The sequence below is a fragment of the Piliocolobus tephrosceles genome, chromosome 8, assembly GCF_002776525.5.
Source record: "Piliocolobus tephrosceles isolate RC106 chromosome 8, ASM277652v3, whole genome shotgun sequence".
NCBI classification, from domain to species: domain Eukaryota; kingdom Metazoa; phylum Chordata; class Mammalia; order Primates; family Cercopithecidae; genus Piliocolobus; species Piliocolobus tephrosceles.
Window position 1 is genome coordinate 24,604,419 of NC_045441.1, and position 18,049 is coordinate 24,622,467.

The following is an 18,049-nucleotide window of genomic DNA, read 5'->3' on the forward strand; positions in this document are numbered from 1 at the left end:
ACTGTAAATGATAGATTAGATGTTCTTCCCTGATTAATTACGTTTGAACTCTGTGAATTACTAAATCACTCAAACTGCTTATTTGTGTTATTAGATGCATATTTAAGTTTATATAAGCATTACATGTCTTTAGTGGTGATCACTGTTTTATCAGTTCTTCTGTCTTTCTTTATACCAAGTATGAGTTATAAACCCAGTATGAATTTGCCTAGAGATTGGCACACTATTTGTATGTATGCTTTTCTTTCAAATAATGTGGATTTCCAATGCCCACCATCATTGATTCTAAATAAAATGTGGGAGTAGGTAGATTCAGTCTTTCTAACAGTTTCCCAGTTGGTTTTGATAAACTCGAACGTCCCTACCGTCACCCCTTGTAGGAAATCACTGGTGTAATGTATGATATTAACGTCTGCACCAATTACTCTTATAGGTGGAACAATCTAAAGTTTTAATCAAAGAAGGTGGTGTTCAGTTGCTGCTCACAATAGTTGATACCCCAGGATTTGGAGATGCAGTGGATAATAGTAATTGGTAAGAAGGGTTTGTCCTCACAACTTTGCAGTGCATTTGGGGTACTAGGGTGGTTAAACTTTTTCTTCTTAACATTTTAAAACTTCTCATCTTAGCAAAGGTCACCAAACGTCAAGTGACATGACTTGGGTTTGTATACCAACTTTGCCACTTACCTGACAAAGTTGTTTAACTTCTTTGAACCCATTTACTTTTCTATAAAATGGAGATAATACCTATCATAAAATTGTTTTTAAGACATATTATGAAATAACATAGCTAAATAGAATTCTCATTATTGTAAGAAATTTAAAACTGTTTTGCTTTAATTTTATCCATTTGTATAAATTCTATCTCAATCCTAATTTAAACCTGATATTTAGACCTTCAGTTTTTCTGTAAGTCCTAAGTGAAGAAAACAACTATGAAATTTTAGTCTGAAGTACTTATCTTAGTATTTTATAAATAATACTTTTATTTTTGTTTGAATTCACATTGTTTTTGAGGTAATTTTCTGTCAACTCTTAAAACTCGTAAGTTCATCATGAATTTTTTTTATTATTTAAAGTAATCTCATTTGAAATTTAAAACTGAATGTAATTGTTTTCATATTATGAAGTGTGTTATTAATACACTTATTAGTGCAAAAATATGCTAATAATTTAGCTGTGTTTTGACAATAAATAGTTTATTTTCTTTCATTTGGAAAGTTTTAAAATAATAAAGATTTATTCAACATAATTTATATTTTTGAATCTTTATATGGAATAACTTGTCATACCTTCTACTGGTAAATTCATTTTGCCCATTTGAAAATACTGATTATTGTCCTTTAACAATCATCAGTTAATTCATATGTAGAATTGCAACTTGTTTGTTTATTTGCATTCTATAGCTGGCAGCCTGTTATCGACTACATTGATAGTAAATTTGAGGACTACTTAAATGCAGAATCACGAGTGAACAGACGTCAGATGCCTGATAACAGGGTGCAATGTTGTTTATACTTCATTGCTCCTTCAGGACATGGGTCAGTACCTTGATACTTCTAATTCCTTTTTTTGTTGTTGCTTACTGTTACCTTTATGTGCATATTTTAGTAATCTTTAAGTTTGTGAAGTACATACAATTATACCCATTATGAAGTACTAAATTTCATGTAGAAATGTCTTAGTTGAAAGCCTTTTTAAATCCTATATAAGCTAACAGTAATTTTACTGCTTAGTTCTTCATTCATAAGGATTTTCCCTTCTTCATGGAAATAAAGTGTTGCCATCATGGTTTGAGGTCTCAATGTGGCAAATTCAGCTTTCATGTTACCCACTCTGCTACTCATTGAACTACCAATAAAGAGAAGCAGCTATACCAGTTAGACATATTCAGAATAAATCCAAAGATGCTATTTATTATAAGTCTCATAAGAGATGGTTATCAAAAACACTTGCATGCCAGTGTTTTCTTGTGCCATTTCTTTCTACAATAAATCTATTTGACTTCTGTTTCACTTTAACTGTCATAGACATGTTGTTTAGGTATCATATTGTTATTACTAAGCTTTTGTTTATTAGGATTTAAGACCTAAGAATCTAGACTTTAACCTGATCTGCTTGTTCTGTTTGTTATAGTTAGCCTGTACTCCCTTTTTTGTTCTTTGTACTTGCCCTGTCGTTTTGAGTACATATATGTGTCGTTGACAACTGCAGATTTTTCCAGTTATTCTTCCTCAGTCTTTTCCTTTGGATAAGTAACTCAGCATATATAATTCAGCCACCTGATGATTGTAACTCCACCATCTCTTCACCAAAAGAACTGTAGTAGCATCAGGCTAAATAGTGTTAAGTTATCTAACACTCACATTACAGTAGTGTAAACCAATTCTTTCAAGTATACCTTTCTCTTCTATTTTTGGCTTCTTGTTCTCTTTCATTTTTTTAAAGATAGGTCAGTGCCCATTATCACTCTCGATGGATAAGGGAGCCTTAATTACATACTTATATTTTTGCACTGTCAGATTGCAGTGGGGTAAAAATGTTTCTTCTTTTATGTCTAATATTCTTTTACAGTGTTGTCAGTTTACATATTAAATCACTAAACTGACTTTTTGACTTAAAAGGCTCAAAAAAAAGTAATCTCAAAAATACAATTCACCGTATAACCTTTTATGAGTATTTGTGTAGCTACTTGAATTTATATTTTTAAATAATTCTCGTTTAACATGTCAGGGCCTTTTCCTGTAAGCCAGCAGAGTGAAATCTTAACCTGCAGTTAAGTCAATAAAATTTGTCAGCTTATAACCAATTTTATTATTTTAGATCTTCTGGACTCTGTCCAAGTTGAGTAATTCTCATGAAATCACATTCCTCCCATCCCCTTGGGGAAAATTTTATTTCTTAAAATTGCATGGGAAATGAGAGCTTTTTAAAAAGAATACATTTTTATATTCAAATGATATGTAGTGGCTTTGTGCCGTTTCTTGTCACAAGGAGTAAGATGTTTAAAATTGCTATTTCTTATATATATAAAAATATACCTTTGAACAATTTCTCAGTTTATTTTTAGAAATGGAGCAAAGTTTTTCCCATGGTACATGATATTGTAGAAGTGAAGGAATATGACATGGAATTTTATGTATAGAGTTCCAGATATCCTGCTCACTACAGACTGAAATTCCATGCACTCTAATAGATGAATCAGAGCCTTTCCATCTTGTCTGGGTAGTCCCTAGGTTCCCTTTTTAGAGGGATTTGTTTTTAGAGTAATTATAAATTGGTCCAACAGTGTACTTTCAGTGCCTCCTACCTCCCTCTACCAAGTATGAACTGCATGCGTGACTAATTTATGATTTCAGCTATTATTGCCTCATGTGCATTGTTCAGTATTTTGTAATTGTTATTAAAATAAAAAACTGACTTGGAACATGAATTTTAAAATGGTGTTTTATCCTTCTAGCTTTGATTACCACTTTTAGAAAAATTGATGTCATCCAGTGAGTTTTATACAGAAGGATTTTTTTTCTCTTATACATACATACAGACATACAGACATACAAAAAAATTTGTCATTTGCCCTGTAGTTGTTTATTATGCTGTAGACTTTGAGGTTAAATAGTCTTTTCTCTTTAGTATGAGCTTATCTTCTAGAAATGATAAAAGATTTTCTACTGCTTAAAAACAAGATTAGAAAACTAAATTTGTTGGTGAAAAGACCAGCCAATATAAAACTAAATGGACAGAGGAAAAAATTCAACCAGAATGTAATATACATGTGAACTAAATGTTTTCTGTTGCTGACATTTTGTAGGCTTCTGAAATTTAATGGGACTTTTACAAGGTTTACTTTTTTCCCTAAAGTTTAATTTTTAAACTGACTTAAATGTTCTTTAACCCTTTGGTTATATTTAAGAAGTTGACTTCCCTAATTTCCTTGTCATGTTTATTTTTAAATATCTTTCTCTCTGAAAGTTGGGATATTATAATAAATATTCAGCAAGCATTGTTTTGTGTTTAAGTATAAAATCTTTTTATGTGGATTTTAATACTTTATATTGAACGCCCTTAAGATTTATTAAAATTTTAGATTAACTGAACTCTGCTTTTTTGTCACTGAATTAATAAGCAGGCTTGTATCTGACATAACAGCTTAATAAGGTAGTGGCAATTTAAATTTGTCATGAGTATAAATTGAAAAACCATAACAATTTAGAAATCTGAGATTGAATATTTCATGGCATTTATATTTAGTGTTTTATGTAATGATTAATGAAAATAAGCAAAACTTAAATTTTTTTAAAAAATGGATAAGTTCAGGCCAGATGCAGTGGCTTACACCTGTAATCCCAGCACTTTGGGGACCAAGGCAGTAGGATTGCTTGAGGCCACAGACTAGGCAACGTAGTGAGATCCCATCTCTACAAAAAATTAAAAAATTAGTTGGGGCTGGGCACAGTGACTCACGCCTGTAATCCTAGCACTTTGAGAGGCTGAGGCAGGTGGATCACCTGAGGTCAGGAGTTCAAGACCGGCCTGGCCAACATGGTGAAACTTCGTCTCTACTAAAAATACAAAAATTAGCCAGGCTTGGTGGTGGATGCCTGTAATCCCAGCTACTTAGGAGGCTGAGGCAGGAGAATTGCTTGAATCCGGGACATGAAGGTTGCAGTGAGCCAAGATTGTGCCACTGTACTCCAGACTGGGCAATAAGAATGAAACTAAAAAACAAACAAACAAACAAAAAATTAGTTGGGCATGGGGGTGGACTCATGTAGTCCTAGCTACTCAGGAGTCAAAGTGGAAGTGAGGCTCTGGTGAGCTATGACTGCACCACTGCACTCCAGCCTGAGTGACAGAGCAAGACCCTGTCAAAAACATAAATGAAAATGGATAGGTTCTTTTAGTTAACACTAGTGAGGCAAGAACACAGTTTACAGATAATATAAACAGTGTTATTCCATCTACACACTTTTTTCATTGTGTTCCCTATTCTCTGAATGCCAGTGTCAATTTTCAGGCGATTTAAGACAAGGAGAATTAGAATAGGAGGCAGCTATCTTAATTCTCCATGTTTGCTTTCTCCCCCTCACTGTCTCTGTTTTTCTGCCTCTCAGCCTTACTACCACAGTAAAGTATATACAGTAATCTTTGTTAGTAAAAGGACTGGACTATCTTATTAGTCTTAGGGCCCTAATCCCCCCAATTTTAATATATGTTTCTCCTTCTTCATTTTAAAATGTCAGTCAATTCAATTATTAGTCAGTATTAGTTTATAAAATTATTAACAGAATGAGACCTTTATTTCATTTTTCTCATGTTTTTATAAAAGTTAAGCAATACCACTTTAGAATGGTAGTCCTTTGCAAAATGTTTCTAGTATCATCATTTATTCTTGTGAAACATTGAATTTTAGTCCACAGTATATTCTAGATTTGAGGACTTTGGTTTGCATTTAGAATTACTAAAGGACATAAGGAAAATCACAGCGGCTTACTTTTTTTGTCAACAAATATTTGGGCACCTTCTCAAGTGTTAGATACCCTGCTGGGTGCTGAGGATACAGATGAATTGAGATAAGGCCCTCACTGTAGAGGGTATTTCAGTGAGAAGACAGGAGAAACAAATACTGATGCTCCTCGACTTGGGACAGGGTAACATAAACCCATCATAAGTTCAAGATACGTTTAATACATCTTGCCTACTAAACATTATAGTGTAGCCTACATTTGGGCAAAATCATCTAACATAAAACCTATTTTGTAATAATGTGTTGAATATCTCATGTAATTTATTGAATACTGTACTGACAGTGAAAAAAACAATGGTTGTATGGTTTCTATTCTATGTGTATTGCTTGCACACTATCAGAAAGTTGAAAAATTGTTAAGTGGAACCATGGTGAGGAACCATCTGTATGCAGGCAGGCAGTTACTGGACAGCATATTAAATGTTGTGACCACATAGAAATATGCCTAGTCTTAGGTTAGAGAAGGATTCCCAGTGGAAATTGGGTAAGCCAGTGTCCTAAAGGATGAATAGGAATTAGCCAGGCCAAGGAGAAGAAGGATGAGAATGGAGGGTGTTCCAGCCAAGGTAGTAGCCTGTGGCCAGATGTCAAAGTATGGTGCTTTCAAGGAATTGTAAGAAATTCAAAAACGCTGCCACATTGGAAGTAGGAGGCAAAAGAAAGGCCAGGCATGCTAAGAGTTGAGGTTAGCTTGAGAGTCTATGTCTTCACAAGCTTTGTAGGCCATTCTAGTTAAGACATCTGGCCTTTAATAAGATTTTTGGTCAGGTCATAACTCAGTAAGATATGGGTTTAGAAAGACCACTCTGACTTCAGTATGGATGGTTTGTAGTATAGTTACTCATTCCAAAGGTCTTGGTGGCCTAAAGTAATGGAAATGGAGATATACGTACATACATACATACATACGTACATACATACATACATACATCACACACACACACACGCACACACATACACATGTCTATACACATACTATATATATGGGAATAGGATTAGAGGAGGGGAGGAATCCTAGGTTTCACACTTGAGTAATTGGGAAGATTGTAGTGCCATTCACTGAGATAGGAAGCATAGAAGAGGGAAAATGGGGGTTCAGATGAGCTTTTGATTTTTAAGGAGCCCATGGAACCACCCACGTATCATATCCACTGGGTAAACACAAATCTGGAACTTAACGGTGAGATATGAGCTGTATATGAAGATTTGGAAGTCAGTTGACCAATTGAAGATAATTGAAATCTATTGTAGTCATAATAATTGTACTGAATATAGAGTAAGAAGAGAAAGCCTGGTATGAAATTCTAAAGAATGTACCTCTTAAAGGACTAGCTTACTAAGAGGATCCTGAAAAGTATCATAAGGAAGAAGAGCTTGTGAGAGAATAAGTAATGGTAAGCACCATGATAGAAGTATTTAGTCACCTTCTTGAAAGTACGGAGGCAAACTGGAGGTAGCAGCCAGATTGTAATGAATAAAAGGGATGTTGAAGATTATCTTGTGAGCATCTTGTCAGAGAATGATAGTTGGTAGCAAGAAATGAATGTGGAGTTGAAAGAGGGCTGCCATTTTTCATTTTTAAAAAATCCTCCAGCCTGGGCAACCTGGCGAGACCTTGTGTCTACAAAAAATACAAAAATTAGTCGGGCATGGTGGTGTGCACCTGTAGTCCCAGCTACTTAGGAGGCTGAGGTGGGAGGATCTCCTGAGCCTGGGAGGTGGGTTGCAGTGAGCTGAGATTACACCACTGCACTCCACCCAGAGCAACAGCGTGAGACCCCGTCTTAAAAAATTAAATAAAAAAATAAAATTTTAAAACCTTGTAAATTTTGAGTAATAAATATAGAGATAATTCTAGGAAATTCTATTAGGAGCCTTTCTGGTTTTTCCAATTCCTCTTTAGGGCCAAAACCCTGTGACCAGGATTCAAGGGCAGGAGTCAAAGCCTTAGCCACTCCAATGCTTCTTGAAGTCCTGTTCTACCTAACTTTTGCTGGCCTAATACATCTTCAGAGTGTTTCTGATAAGTAAGTAAAGTAGTTACATTGTATTTAACTAGCACTGGGGATGTGAAGAATCTTGTTCTCCCAAACTGATGAATTCAGTCATATTAAATACTGTATATTTCAGACTTAAACCATTGGATATTGAGTTTATGAAGCGTTTGCATGAAAAAGTGAATATCATCCCACTTATTGCCAAAGCAGACACACTCACACCAGAGGAATGCCAACAGTTTAAAAAACAGGTGAGCAGGATGTGGTAACCCAGGTTTCTTTCACCATTCTCATAATTTGCAGTTTTTACGATTTTTAGTATAATATATTGCAATCCATTCCTCTTACTGCTTTACTGTATTGTCTTTTATACTGTATTAAAAATAACTCTTGAATCTTCTGCCTTTGTCAGTTTTTAAATATGACTGTTTTAAGTGTTCTTTAATAATACCCCCACACAGACAATTTCTCCCCATACTCTTCAGAATTATTCTCTCCTCTCCCCTCCCGTCCCCTCTGCTCCCCTCCGTTCCCCTCCCCTCTCCTCCCTTCCCCTCTCCTCGAATTATTTTCTTAGAATGAATTCCCAGGAAGAGGATTATTCTTTCAAAGGCTATGATTGTTTTTATGGGTCTTTATCTCCCCACTCCCCATTTTGTCATGGTGCTTTCCCAATAAAACAAATTTGTTTAATAAAGTCTACATCTGGTTCACTGTGACTTTGCCAGCATTGTTATTTTTATTTTGAAAACTTTTTTGGAATGAAGTGGTACCTAATCATTTCTTTGTCTTTTCCTTTTACTTTCCAGAAAGGCTGAACATTTTAAAAACAAAGCTGGTTTTTCCCCCTTTTTGTAAACATCTGTTCAAATCCTTTGTCTTTTGACCAGTAGTACTTGGTATTACCCGTATTTATTGATATGGGTTCTTTTTATTCTGAGTATTTAGTTCTCTCTCATTTTCACAATATTTTTTCTATTTTCTCTTTTGCTGCTTATGTCCCAATTTTGTTTTCAGTGCACTTTATGGGTAGTTTAAGTTATTGTTCAAACCTGTGACCCTAAGATTAAGAGTCTCATGCTGTATAAGCTAGCTGGAAGACCACTAAACTGTTTTTCTAGACTCATGTCTAGTTGTCTCAATAATACTGAGTTACACAGTCACACATTTCTAATTTAATTGTGTCTGGTTCATTATATAATTACATTTTATGAAATATAGGGTCAATTCTGGAACCTTTCTCTATTGCAGTAGTCTTTATTTTTTGGCCAGTAGTATATTGTTTAAACCACAGCAACTTTGTATAATGTTTAAAAATAGATTGTAATTATCTCTATTGTCCCTATAGTCCTATTGTAACAAAATATTTTGTTTTTCACCTTTTTCAATATGAATTTCAGAATACCTTGAAACCTGTTATAAAAAGCCTGTTAAAATTTGCTTTGAAGTTCTGCTAAATTCATACTAATTTTCAGAAAGTTTTAGTACATTGTTTTTACTATATCTAATATTTTTCTGTTTTACATTTACCCATTCCTATTTTTATTTTGTAATGTGCTATTTCTAAGTTTCAAATACTATTATATAATGCATTTCTCTTCGTTTATTATGTATTTCGATTTGGATTTTTACTGATAAAAAAGATGAATATGAAGTGACCTCTTCTTTCAAATTGGTCACATTCTGGTGGTTGTACTCAGGTCATTTTAATATACAACCTCTGACTAAAACCACTGCTTTTAGTGCTAGCTACTATTATTCGTTTTTCTCTTCATCATGTATTTGCAATTCTTCATTTATTCTTTTTTTTTAAATTTAGGTACATACCCTAATTGTAAAAGATGTGTGGTCTTATTTTCTTTCAGTGACAATTTTACTTCTGTTTACTTCTGTCTAGTGTAGTAACCATGTAACACAGTTTGTTCAGGGTCCTTTTATAGCTGCTGGGAACCTTTGCCATGAAAATTGCACCAAAATATAAGTATAGGTAGGGAAGATAGGTTTAGGTATATTAGCCATTGGTTTGTTATGGGTTCAAATAAGGATAGGTAGTTGAAAATTATTTGGATGTCTGTATTCTGTTTAGAATTTGGAGTGATTTTGGACATGATAATTTAATTTGACTGATGTTATTAATAAGTTGTCTTCTTTAGTTTTCTTCATTCTCCTTATTAATTCTTGAGCTTCTTAATTTCTAAGGTGTGTTTTCTCCCTGTGTCCTTCCCTAATCTTATACCTGTTGCTCCTCAGTTTGTGTGTATATACATGTACATGCAAGGATTTTTCTGATGAATGTGCAGGGAGCAATGCTATACTTAGTTTTACCTTACTTTTGCCAGATTCTACTAAAAATTTTAGGTGAGTTTAGCCCTGTTTATTCAACTAAATAAGATACTTGGGAGTTTGTATCTAAAGGAAGAATCTCAGTCATTGTAAATAAATGACCTAAGGTCATTACTATGGAAATCAATCAGAGAAATCCCTGTCTGGAGTTTTACGTCTTTTTTGGAACTCTTTTGATATGATAGCTATATGACTTTAACACTTCTGAAGTAATTGGATTTGGTGTTTATATATCAACTTTACAGTGAAAAAAAAAAAAAAGACTAGCATAGTACTTTAATTTTAGATTACAACTTTGCATCATTAAAAACAGTAAAGGATCTGGAACCAAGGACCCTTATAGGAATCTAAGAAGCATGTAATAAACATAAGACTAACGTACTAATTATGTATGGTGCTCTTTTGCTGACTACTTCTTCCATTTTAGATAATGAAAGAAATCCAAGAACATAAAATTAAAATATATGAATTTCCAGAAACAGATGATGAAGAAGAAAATAAACTTGTTAAAAAGATAAAGGTAGGTTCATCGCTGTACATACACTAAAGTAATCTGAGGCCTTAAAAACATACTACAGCGTCCGCAGGAAAGATCAAAAGTATCAGTGTTTTAAGTAGTTGGCTTACAAAATGCCTAGGGAGATTTAATTTTGAATTCAACTTTATAGTTAACTTTGAAGATTAGCTAGTATATCTAATAAGGAATTGTATAAACTACTGAGGCGAATAACACAATCCTTATTTCAAATTGTTTTTAATTAAGTGGCTTTCATATTATGTAATTTTTTTCCCTCTTAAACAAGTGATGAGAAAAGAGAGAATTCATTCTTTTATGTTTTAATTGCCAGACAAAAATGTATTTATTTTGTCTCTATAAAAGCCAACCAAAGTTACAGCTAGATAGGAGAAATAAGTTCTAGCGTTCTGTAGCATTGTAAGGTGACTATAGTTAACAATAATTTAGTCTATATTTTCAGATAGCTAGAAGAGAGGATTAAGAATGTTCCCAATACAGAAAAATAAGTTTGTGTTGACAAATATGCTAATTACCTTGATTCAGTCATTACATATTTGTATACAGGTATCAGAATACCATACTGTACCCCACAAATATGTACAATTATGTTTCAATTAAAAATAATAAAAACCCACCAAAAAGTAACATCAACATGTTTTCTGTATTTTATCTCATGATTTTCTACATAGTTTGGCCCTAAAAATGGTATACTGAATGAAGACATTATGTAGGCAAATATCTTGGAATGATGAAATTTTTATACATCGCCAGTGAAGAATTTCTGCAGTTGTATAAAATAGCTGCTTAGATATTTCCAGGAGCCACAGAATTGTGAAGGGCTGTACATGGATGAATACAAATCCAGTCACCAGGATTTGAAGTTCCAAAGTTAGAGCTTAGCAAATAGACTATTACCTGCTTTAAGGTACTGTTGTAGTTGGTTTGTGATCAAGTATGCAGGCTAGTCATTAGCCCACTTTTTTTTCCACAAATGCCAATGTATTTTTTACCTTTTATCCCCCCAAGTGTGGAACAACTTTCTGTGGTGATTTTTAGTAAATAATTTGACCAAGTATATGCTTGAATATTCTTAACATTAAAGAGAAAATTTAATTTTATTTATTGTTTACCTTGGTGGTAATACCATGTGATGGCAGTTTACTAAATATTTGTTAAATGGCCTTAAAAACTAATACGGAAACTATCAAAAGTAATTTTTTTTTTGGCTAATCTGTTGAGTAATGTAACTTTTTTTATTCCTGAATTTGTGAGGACTACAGAGATGTATTTGAACAAGAATACTTTGTTTTATAGGACCGTTTACCTCTTGCTGTGGTAGGTAGTAATACTATCATTGAAGTTAATGGCAAAAGGGTCAGAGGAAGGCAGTATCCTTGGGGTGTTGCTGAAGGTAAGATTTTCTTCAGTGAATGACTTTCTGTAAGATCTCAAAACTGATTAAAAATTTGTATTTATAGTAAGTAGTACAATATCCATATGTATTGATATAGTCTAGATTTTCAAGGATAGTGCTGATTTCAGGTTCTTGCAGTCTCATTTTCCTCTTAAATATGCTGATATTTTTCAAACCTGTATCCTACTAAGTCAGGCAAGTATGTGTTCAGTCCTAAAGTTGTAGTATAGGTTGAACATTCTTAAAATATTCAAAATGTGAATTGCTCGGAAATCTAAAACGTTGGCCGGGTGTGGTGGCTCACGCCTATAATCCCAGCACTTTGGGATGCTGAGGCAAATGGATCACCTGAGGTCGGGAGTTCTAGGCCAGCCTGACCAACAGAGAGCTACCCCGTCTCTACTAAAAATACAAAAATTAGCCAGACATGGTGGGCATGCCTGTAATCCCAGCTACTCGGGAGGTTGAGGCAGGAGAATCACTTGAACCCAGGAGACGGAGGTTGCAGTAAACCGAGAACATGCCATTGCACTCCAGCCTGGGCAACAAGAGTGAAACTCCGTCTCAAAGGGAAAAAAAAAGAAAGAAAGAAATCTAAAACGTTTTGAGCACTGACATGCTGCTCAAAGGAAGCACTCACTGGAGCATTCTGAGTTTTGGATTTTTGGATTAAGGATGCTCGACCAGTAAGTATAACACAGATATTCCAAAATTCCAAAAAAATTCAAAACACTTCTGGTCCCAAGCATTTAAAATAAGAGATACTCAACTTGCCCCTCCCTGGCTGTCCCTCACTGGCATCCTGTCTCATCATTAAGATTATTTCTGTTTTCTTATTTGAAAACATACCTAAAATTCAGGAGTTCTTTACCTGGGGCCCAAAGTTTGCTCCCAGGGAATCTAATGAACCTCCTGGAATCAAACATTTTGGAGAGAAGGCCAGTCACTTTTATCAGAATGTCAGATGGTCATGGACCCTCAAGAACGATTGAAGAAATGTGTAAGCCCAGTTAAAACTTTCACAATCTTTCCTCAGTGCAAAAGTTGCCCTTTTTGATACCGCATATTTAGAGTAAAAAAAATTTTCATTAATAAGAGATCCTCTTTACTAGTTTTGTAAGGAGTTTTTTGTTTTGTTTTTTAACCTGCTATCTTAAATTATTAAGGGTTAAGTAAGGAGTTTTAAATACCAATAAAATCTTAGTTATAACACCAAACCTCAGAAGTCCTTCCTCTTGGACTTCACAATAGGTTTATTGTGTTGGTTTAATCTGATATTTAATCTTCTGTATTACAGTAAGCTCAAACCAAAATTGAGACATGATTGTTGTATCTGTTTGTTCCTATTATTTTTGAACTTTGTTTTTTTTTTAAGAGACGAGGTCTTGCTATGTTGCCCAACTGGCCTTGAACTCCAGAGCTCAAAGTGATCCTCCCACGTTATGCTCCTCCCACATCATGTCACCATAAGCACACACCACTGCCCCTGGTTTATTTTGAACAGTTCTTTAATTTTTAGGATATTGTTTCAAGTTACTGTCCTTATTGGCAGTTTTCCCATTAGTGACCCCTGTACCTTGTTCCCAGCTCTCTCTGTCATGCCCAGACAACTTTCAATTCCTGAGCTGAGACTTTAGAACTTACATACTCCTTAAAAATATGCACCAGAGAAACTGATTTGCATCTCTCTTGTAGTTTACCCCTCTACTTCCAAGTAATATTCCTATTTGTGATACATTCTTTAAAAATAAAAGTAAAGAACCTTAAAGTTCTTGGCTCCCTTTTTCATTTTGGTTACCTTAAGATATTTTCTAAAGTGATTCTCCCTTCACTCACCGCAGTGAATTTTTTAAATGTATTATAGAATAAGTATATTTTATACCAATAATAAGAAAATACACGATTTCCCCTTTCAGAATTTCAGAGTTGTTTCTGGAGAGCTGATTTGTTAGATTTACATATTTATTTCTGAGGATTAAACTACAATAAGACAATAATAAAGTACACTTCTCTGTCATGCCCTTACATTAGTACTATGTTAGTGTTAAATCTCAAAAAAATTGATCTGTTTGCATTTCCTCTCCTTGTTTTTATGCCCCAAGTTCCTGTGAAATATTTTTTGAAAAGATTAGGTTTAGTGGAAATATAATATATGCGGTCTATTTTTTTCTTACAGTTGAAAATGGTGAACATTGTGATTTTACAATCCTAAGAAATATGTTGATAAGGTAAGTGCAAGCAATGATGGAAATAGCTTAAGATTTTCTTTCCCTAAGTAAGAATTGGACAGATTTGCTTTTTGCCTTCTATAAATGTAGCTAATTTAAATTTCTATATTCAGTCTAGCAATGAAGTAAGCACTACATGTAGATGATTCTTTCTCCAAGGTTTTGAAGTCATGAGCAAGTTACGAAATAATTTGTCTAGGGATACATAGGAAAATTAGTCTCTTTACTTTATCATTATACTTGTGTTGAGGTTTATTACTGAAATAACTATGGAAAGTGAAATAGAAGAGGCTCTTTTTTCTTAATGTGAAAAACGTGTGAAAACTATATAAGGGAAGGCCAGTTTTTGAGTCAAAAGCTAGAATTTGAATGTTAAAAGGTGCACATCCTGATAGCTGGTGAGTAGGCCACATTTTATGTACTGGAACACAGTGAACAAAACCAATCTTCCCATCAGGTGAGAAAAAGAAATCCCTAAATTGTGTCTTGCACACCTGCTGAAAGAGAAGGAAAGCCTATGGGAGCAAGACATTGAGGCCATTCTGATTAGAGGACCAGGACTAATAAAGAGGATCTCTTATTAATGAATTAGAAAAGCAGCAGCAGAGAGGAAATCGTGAAGAAAAAGTGTAATAGGACTAGAGATGTTAGTATACAAGGAACAGAAGGGGCATCAAAATGATCCTCAGTGTTTTCATGTTGAGACACATTCCTTCCTCTCCCTACCACACTCTGCATTTCCCACTTCTGTCTCTTGCTTCTCTACGCCTTTACCACATACTTTCTTTAACCTTCGGTTTTAGGTGTCTGTCTTAAGTTGATATCCATTCATTTTCATACCCCTACTTTCCCAAAACAGAAGAATCTCTTTAGCTGTGTAAAGAGAGGTAGTAACATAAATATGGATAATAGTTGGAAATCATGGAATAACAAGGTCATTCTCAAAGTGAGAAGTGAGGGGGAAAATTTAAGAGAGTCAAACTGCTACCTCAAGAAATATAGTAGAGATGAGAGTGAATTTTGAAGTTGAATAAATTGGCATGTAATTGATCTTTATTTTCAAAGGAGCCGGTGTTCTTGGTAGGAACTACATGATAGAGTTGATTCAGCAGTTGGAGCCGGTGTTCTTGGTAGGAACTACATGGTAGAGTTGATTCAGCAGTTGGGATTGCCAGGCCTCACTTAGTGAAGAAGACCAAATGCACGAGAAGGTCATCCTCTGGGTTTTGAGAATACAAAACTTGAGGCTCTATTATGAACTATTCCCTTCCTCTTCCATTCTTATAGTGTGACTTCAAAAGAATATGTATTAATAATATAATCTGCTGTGACAGTATATAAGTAGAGAATGTTTAATAAATACTAATTACCATTGCATTCCTCTTGTTTTTAAATCTTCTATGGTACTTGCCCAGTGCTTGACATGGTGGCATTCTATAACTTTTTCTTATGTATTTTAAAAGTATACAATCAATAATTGCCTACAAAGCTAAAACACTGTAGAGAGGAAAGCTAGGTACTGAGTCAGAGACTACTTTGTTGAGGTGGACTCTCAGTGTGTTGCCCAGGCAGGAATGCAGTGGCGCGATCTTTGCTCACTGCAACCTCCACCCAGGTTCAAGCAATTCTCCTGCTTCAACCTCCTGAGTAGCTGGGATTACAGGCATGTGCCACCACACCTGGCTAATTTTTGTATTTTTAGTAGAGACAGGGTTTCACTATGTTGGCCAGGCTGGTCTCAAACTCCTGACCTCAAGTGAGCCTCCTGCCTTGGCCTCCCACAGTGCTGGGATTACAGATGTGAGCCACCACACCTGCCCGGCCCAGAGGCTACTTTGAATATTCAAAGGTTCACAGGCTGGCAGCTAGTAAGGGGCTTCCCTAGTATAAGCATTACAGAGCAAATTGACCATGCCTGCAGGAAGATTTAATAGAGCAGAGCAGCAAGAGTTTTATGCCTAAAAATTCTAAAGTTATTAAAAATATGTATATTTAATTTAGCTCATGTCTTTAAGACAAAGCCATCTAGTGGATATTTAATAATTACTTGAAGGAAGGAAATACAGTACCAATACCAATATTGCAGATGTCTGTAAATCCCAAATAATTGAAATCTTGCAGGTCAAAGGAATAGTGATTGCTTCTAAGAAAGAGGCAAATTCAAAGAAGTTCTCTTGCTAATTGAGAGAACTGACTTACTCCAGGCAAACCAAGGAAGACGATGGAAAGGAGGAAAATTATACAGATATTTTCAGGGTGTGGAGATGGATGTTTCAGAAATCAAATGGGGAAAGAAAACAAAAGGAGAACAGAAAGAGTTATGGTATCAGCAATGGGAAATGGAAGAGACAAATTCCTGAAACTGGGGAAAACTGTATTGCAAATTACCAGATTATTTTGAGAATGGAGGAGTGGGTCAAATCATAAAATGAAAAAGCGTATTTAATTAAATGGAAATAAAGACTTTTATAACCTGAAAAAATCAGAATTATGTAGTCGTATAGAAGACTGTAGTGATTTTAGTAAAAGGGAAAATTATCTAAAATGTTAGATGACACTAACAAAAATAACTTAACAGTAAATTCACCTTACTTTTATTTTACACATTCACACAAACATTTCATGTAAGTATTCTTCCTTAGGACCTTTAATGATTTTTCAGTGATGCAGTGATGATATGTAATATGTAATAACTAAAATCAGGCCATGTGCAGTGGTTCACACCTGTAATCCCAGCACTTTGGGAAGCCAAGGTAAGAGAATTGCTTGAGCTCAGGAGTTCAAGGCTGGCCTGGTGAAACCTCGTCTCTACTAAAAATACAAAAAATAGTCGGGCATGGTGGTGCATGTCTGTAGTCCCAGCTACTCAGGAGGCTGAGGTGGGAGGATGGTTTGAGCCTGAAAGGCAGAGATTGTAGTGAGCCGAGATCGTACCACTGCATTCCATCCAGCCTGGGCGACAGAGCGAGACCCTGTATCGAAAGAAAAGAATAATTACATAAACATTGTTTTATATTGGCATAGGTGTTTGTTATTATTCTCAACTTAAACTGGTAACAAAAATTTATTCCAAAAAGTGTTTATCATATCTCAGCTTCAATCTTCAGTTACGAATTTTGTTAAAATTCCTATCTGCTATCTGCATTGGGGCATAAAAGGTAATGGCATGTTCCTTGTAAAGGGGAGCTTACAGGTGAAGAGGTATGATGTCACCTGTGACATATACTTTTACCAAAAATGAATGACAACCAAGGAGAAAATGGTCATGGTTGGAATGCTTTGATGTCAAGGCTGGGAAAAAGGTTTCCAAAGTAGTTGAAGTCTTTAATGAGAGATTGACAAATTAGCATGAACTGTTCAGTGTCAACCACCAGATATGCCAGGAGTAGGGAGCTACCTGACTTTCCTGGAGTGGTAGAGCTTTAGAAGTAACTGTTGTGGCTATAAGAGAACGTGAATTTATTAAGGGACAGAGTCTGGGAGATGAGATTTTTGGAAAAACCAGACTTAGGACTAAGGAGGTGAACTATCAGAGAATTGCATGGAAATGTCAGTACGAAATGAATCAGAGTGATTGGATATCACATTTTATTCACAAAGAGGGAGATTCAAGAAGCCAGATTGTGAAGTAACAGTAAAGGTTTTCTGGATGTAAGGAATGATAAAAACAGTACAACGATATACTTCTTTCTTTCTTTTTTTTCTTTTAAGACGGTGTCTCGCTCGTGTACTCAGGATGGAGTGCAATGTGCGATCTTGGCTCACTGCAACCTCCACCTCCTGGGTTCAAGCTATTCTCCTGCCTCAGCCTCCCAAGTAGCTGGGATTACAGGTGCCTGCCACCACACCTGGCTGATTTTTATATTTTTAGTAGAGATGGGGTTCCACCATGTTGGCCAGGCTGGTCTCGAACCCCTGAGCTCAGGCAATCCGCCTGCCCCAGCCTCTCAAAGTGTTGGGATTACAGGCGTGAGCCAGTGTGCTCAGTCAACAATACACTTTTTTGTTTGTCTCCCAGAAA

General features: G+C 35.2%; 1 protein-coding gene across 6 annotated transcripts in view; it reads left to right on the forward strand.

Annotated features, from left to right (window-relative positions):
* Positions 1–18,049, forward strand: part of SEPTIN7 (septin 7) — a 101,554-nt gene that overhangs the window by 67,905 nt on the left and 15,600 nt on the right. For all 6 annotated transcript variants that reach the window (XM_023183023.1, XM_023183024.1, XM_026447148.1 and 3 more), the window contains 6 exons: positions 434–534; positions 1,409–1,543; positions 7,660–7,777; positions 10,297–10,389; positions 11,701–11,797; positions 13,977–14,028. In XM_023183023.1, coding sequence (XP_023038791.1) covers positions 434–534; positions 1,409–1,543; positions 7,660–7,777; positions 10,297–10,389; positions 11,701–11,797; positions 13,977–14,028 — 596 coding nt within the window. The remainder of the gene's footprint in view (positions 1–433; positions 535–1,408; positions 1,544–7,659; positions 7,778–10,296; positions 10,390–11,700; positions 11,798–13,976; positions 14,029–18,049) is intronic.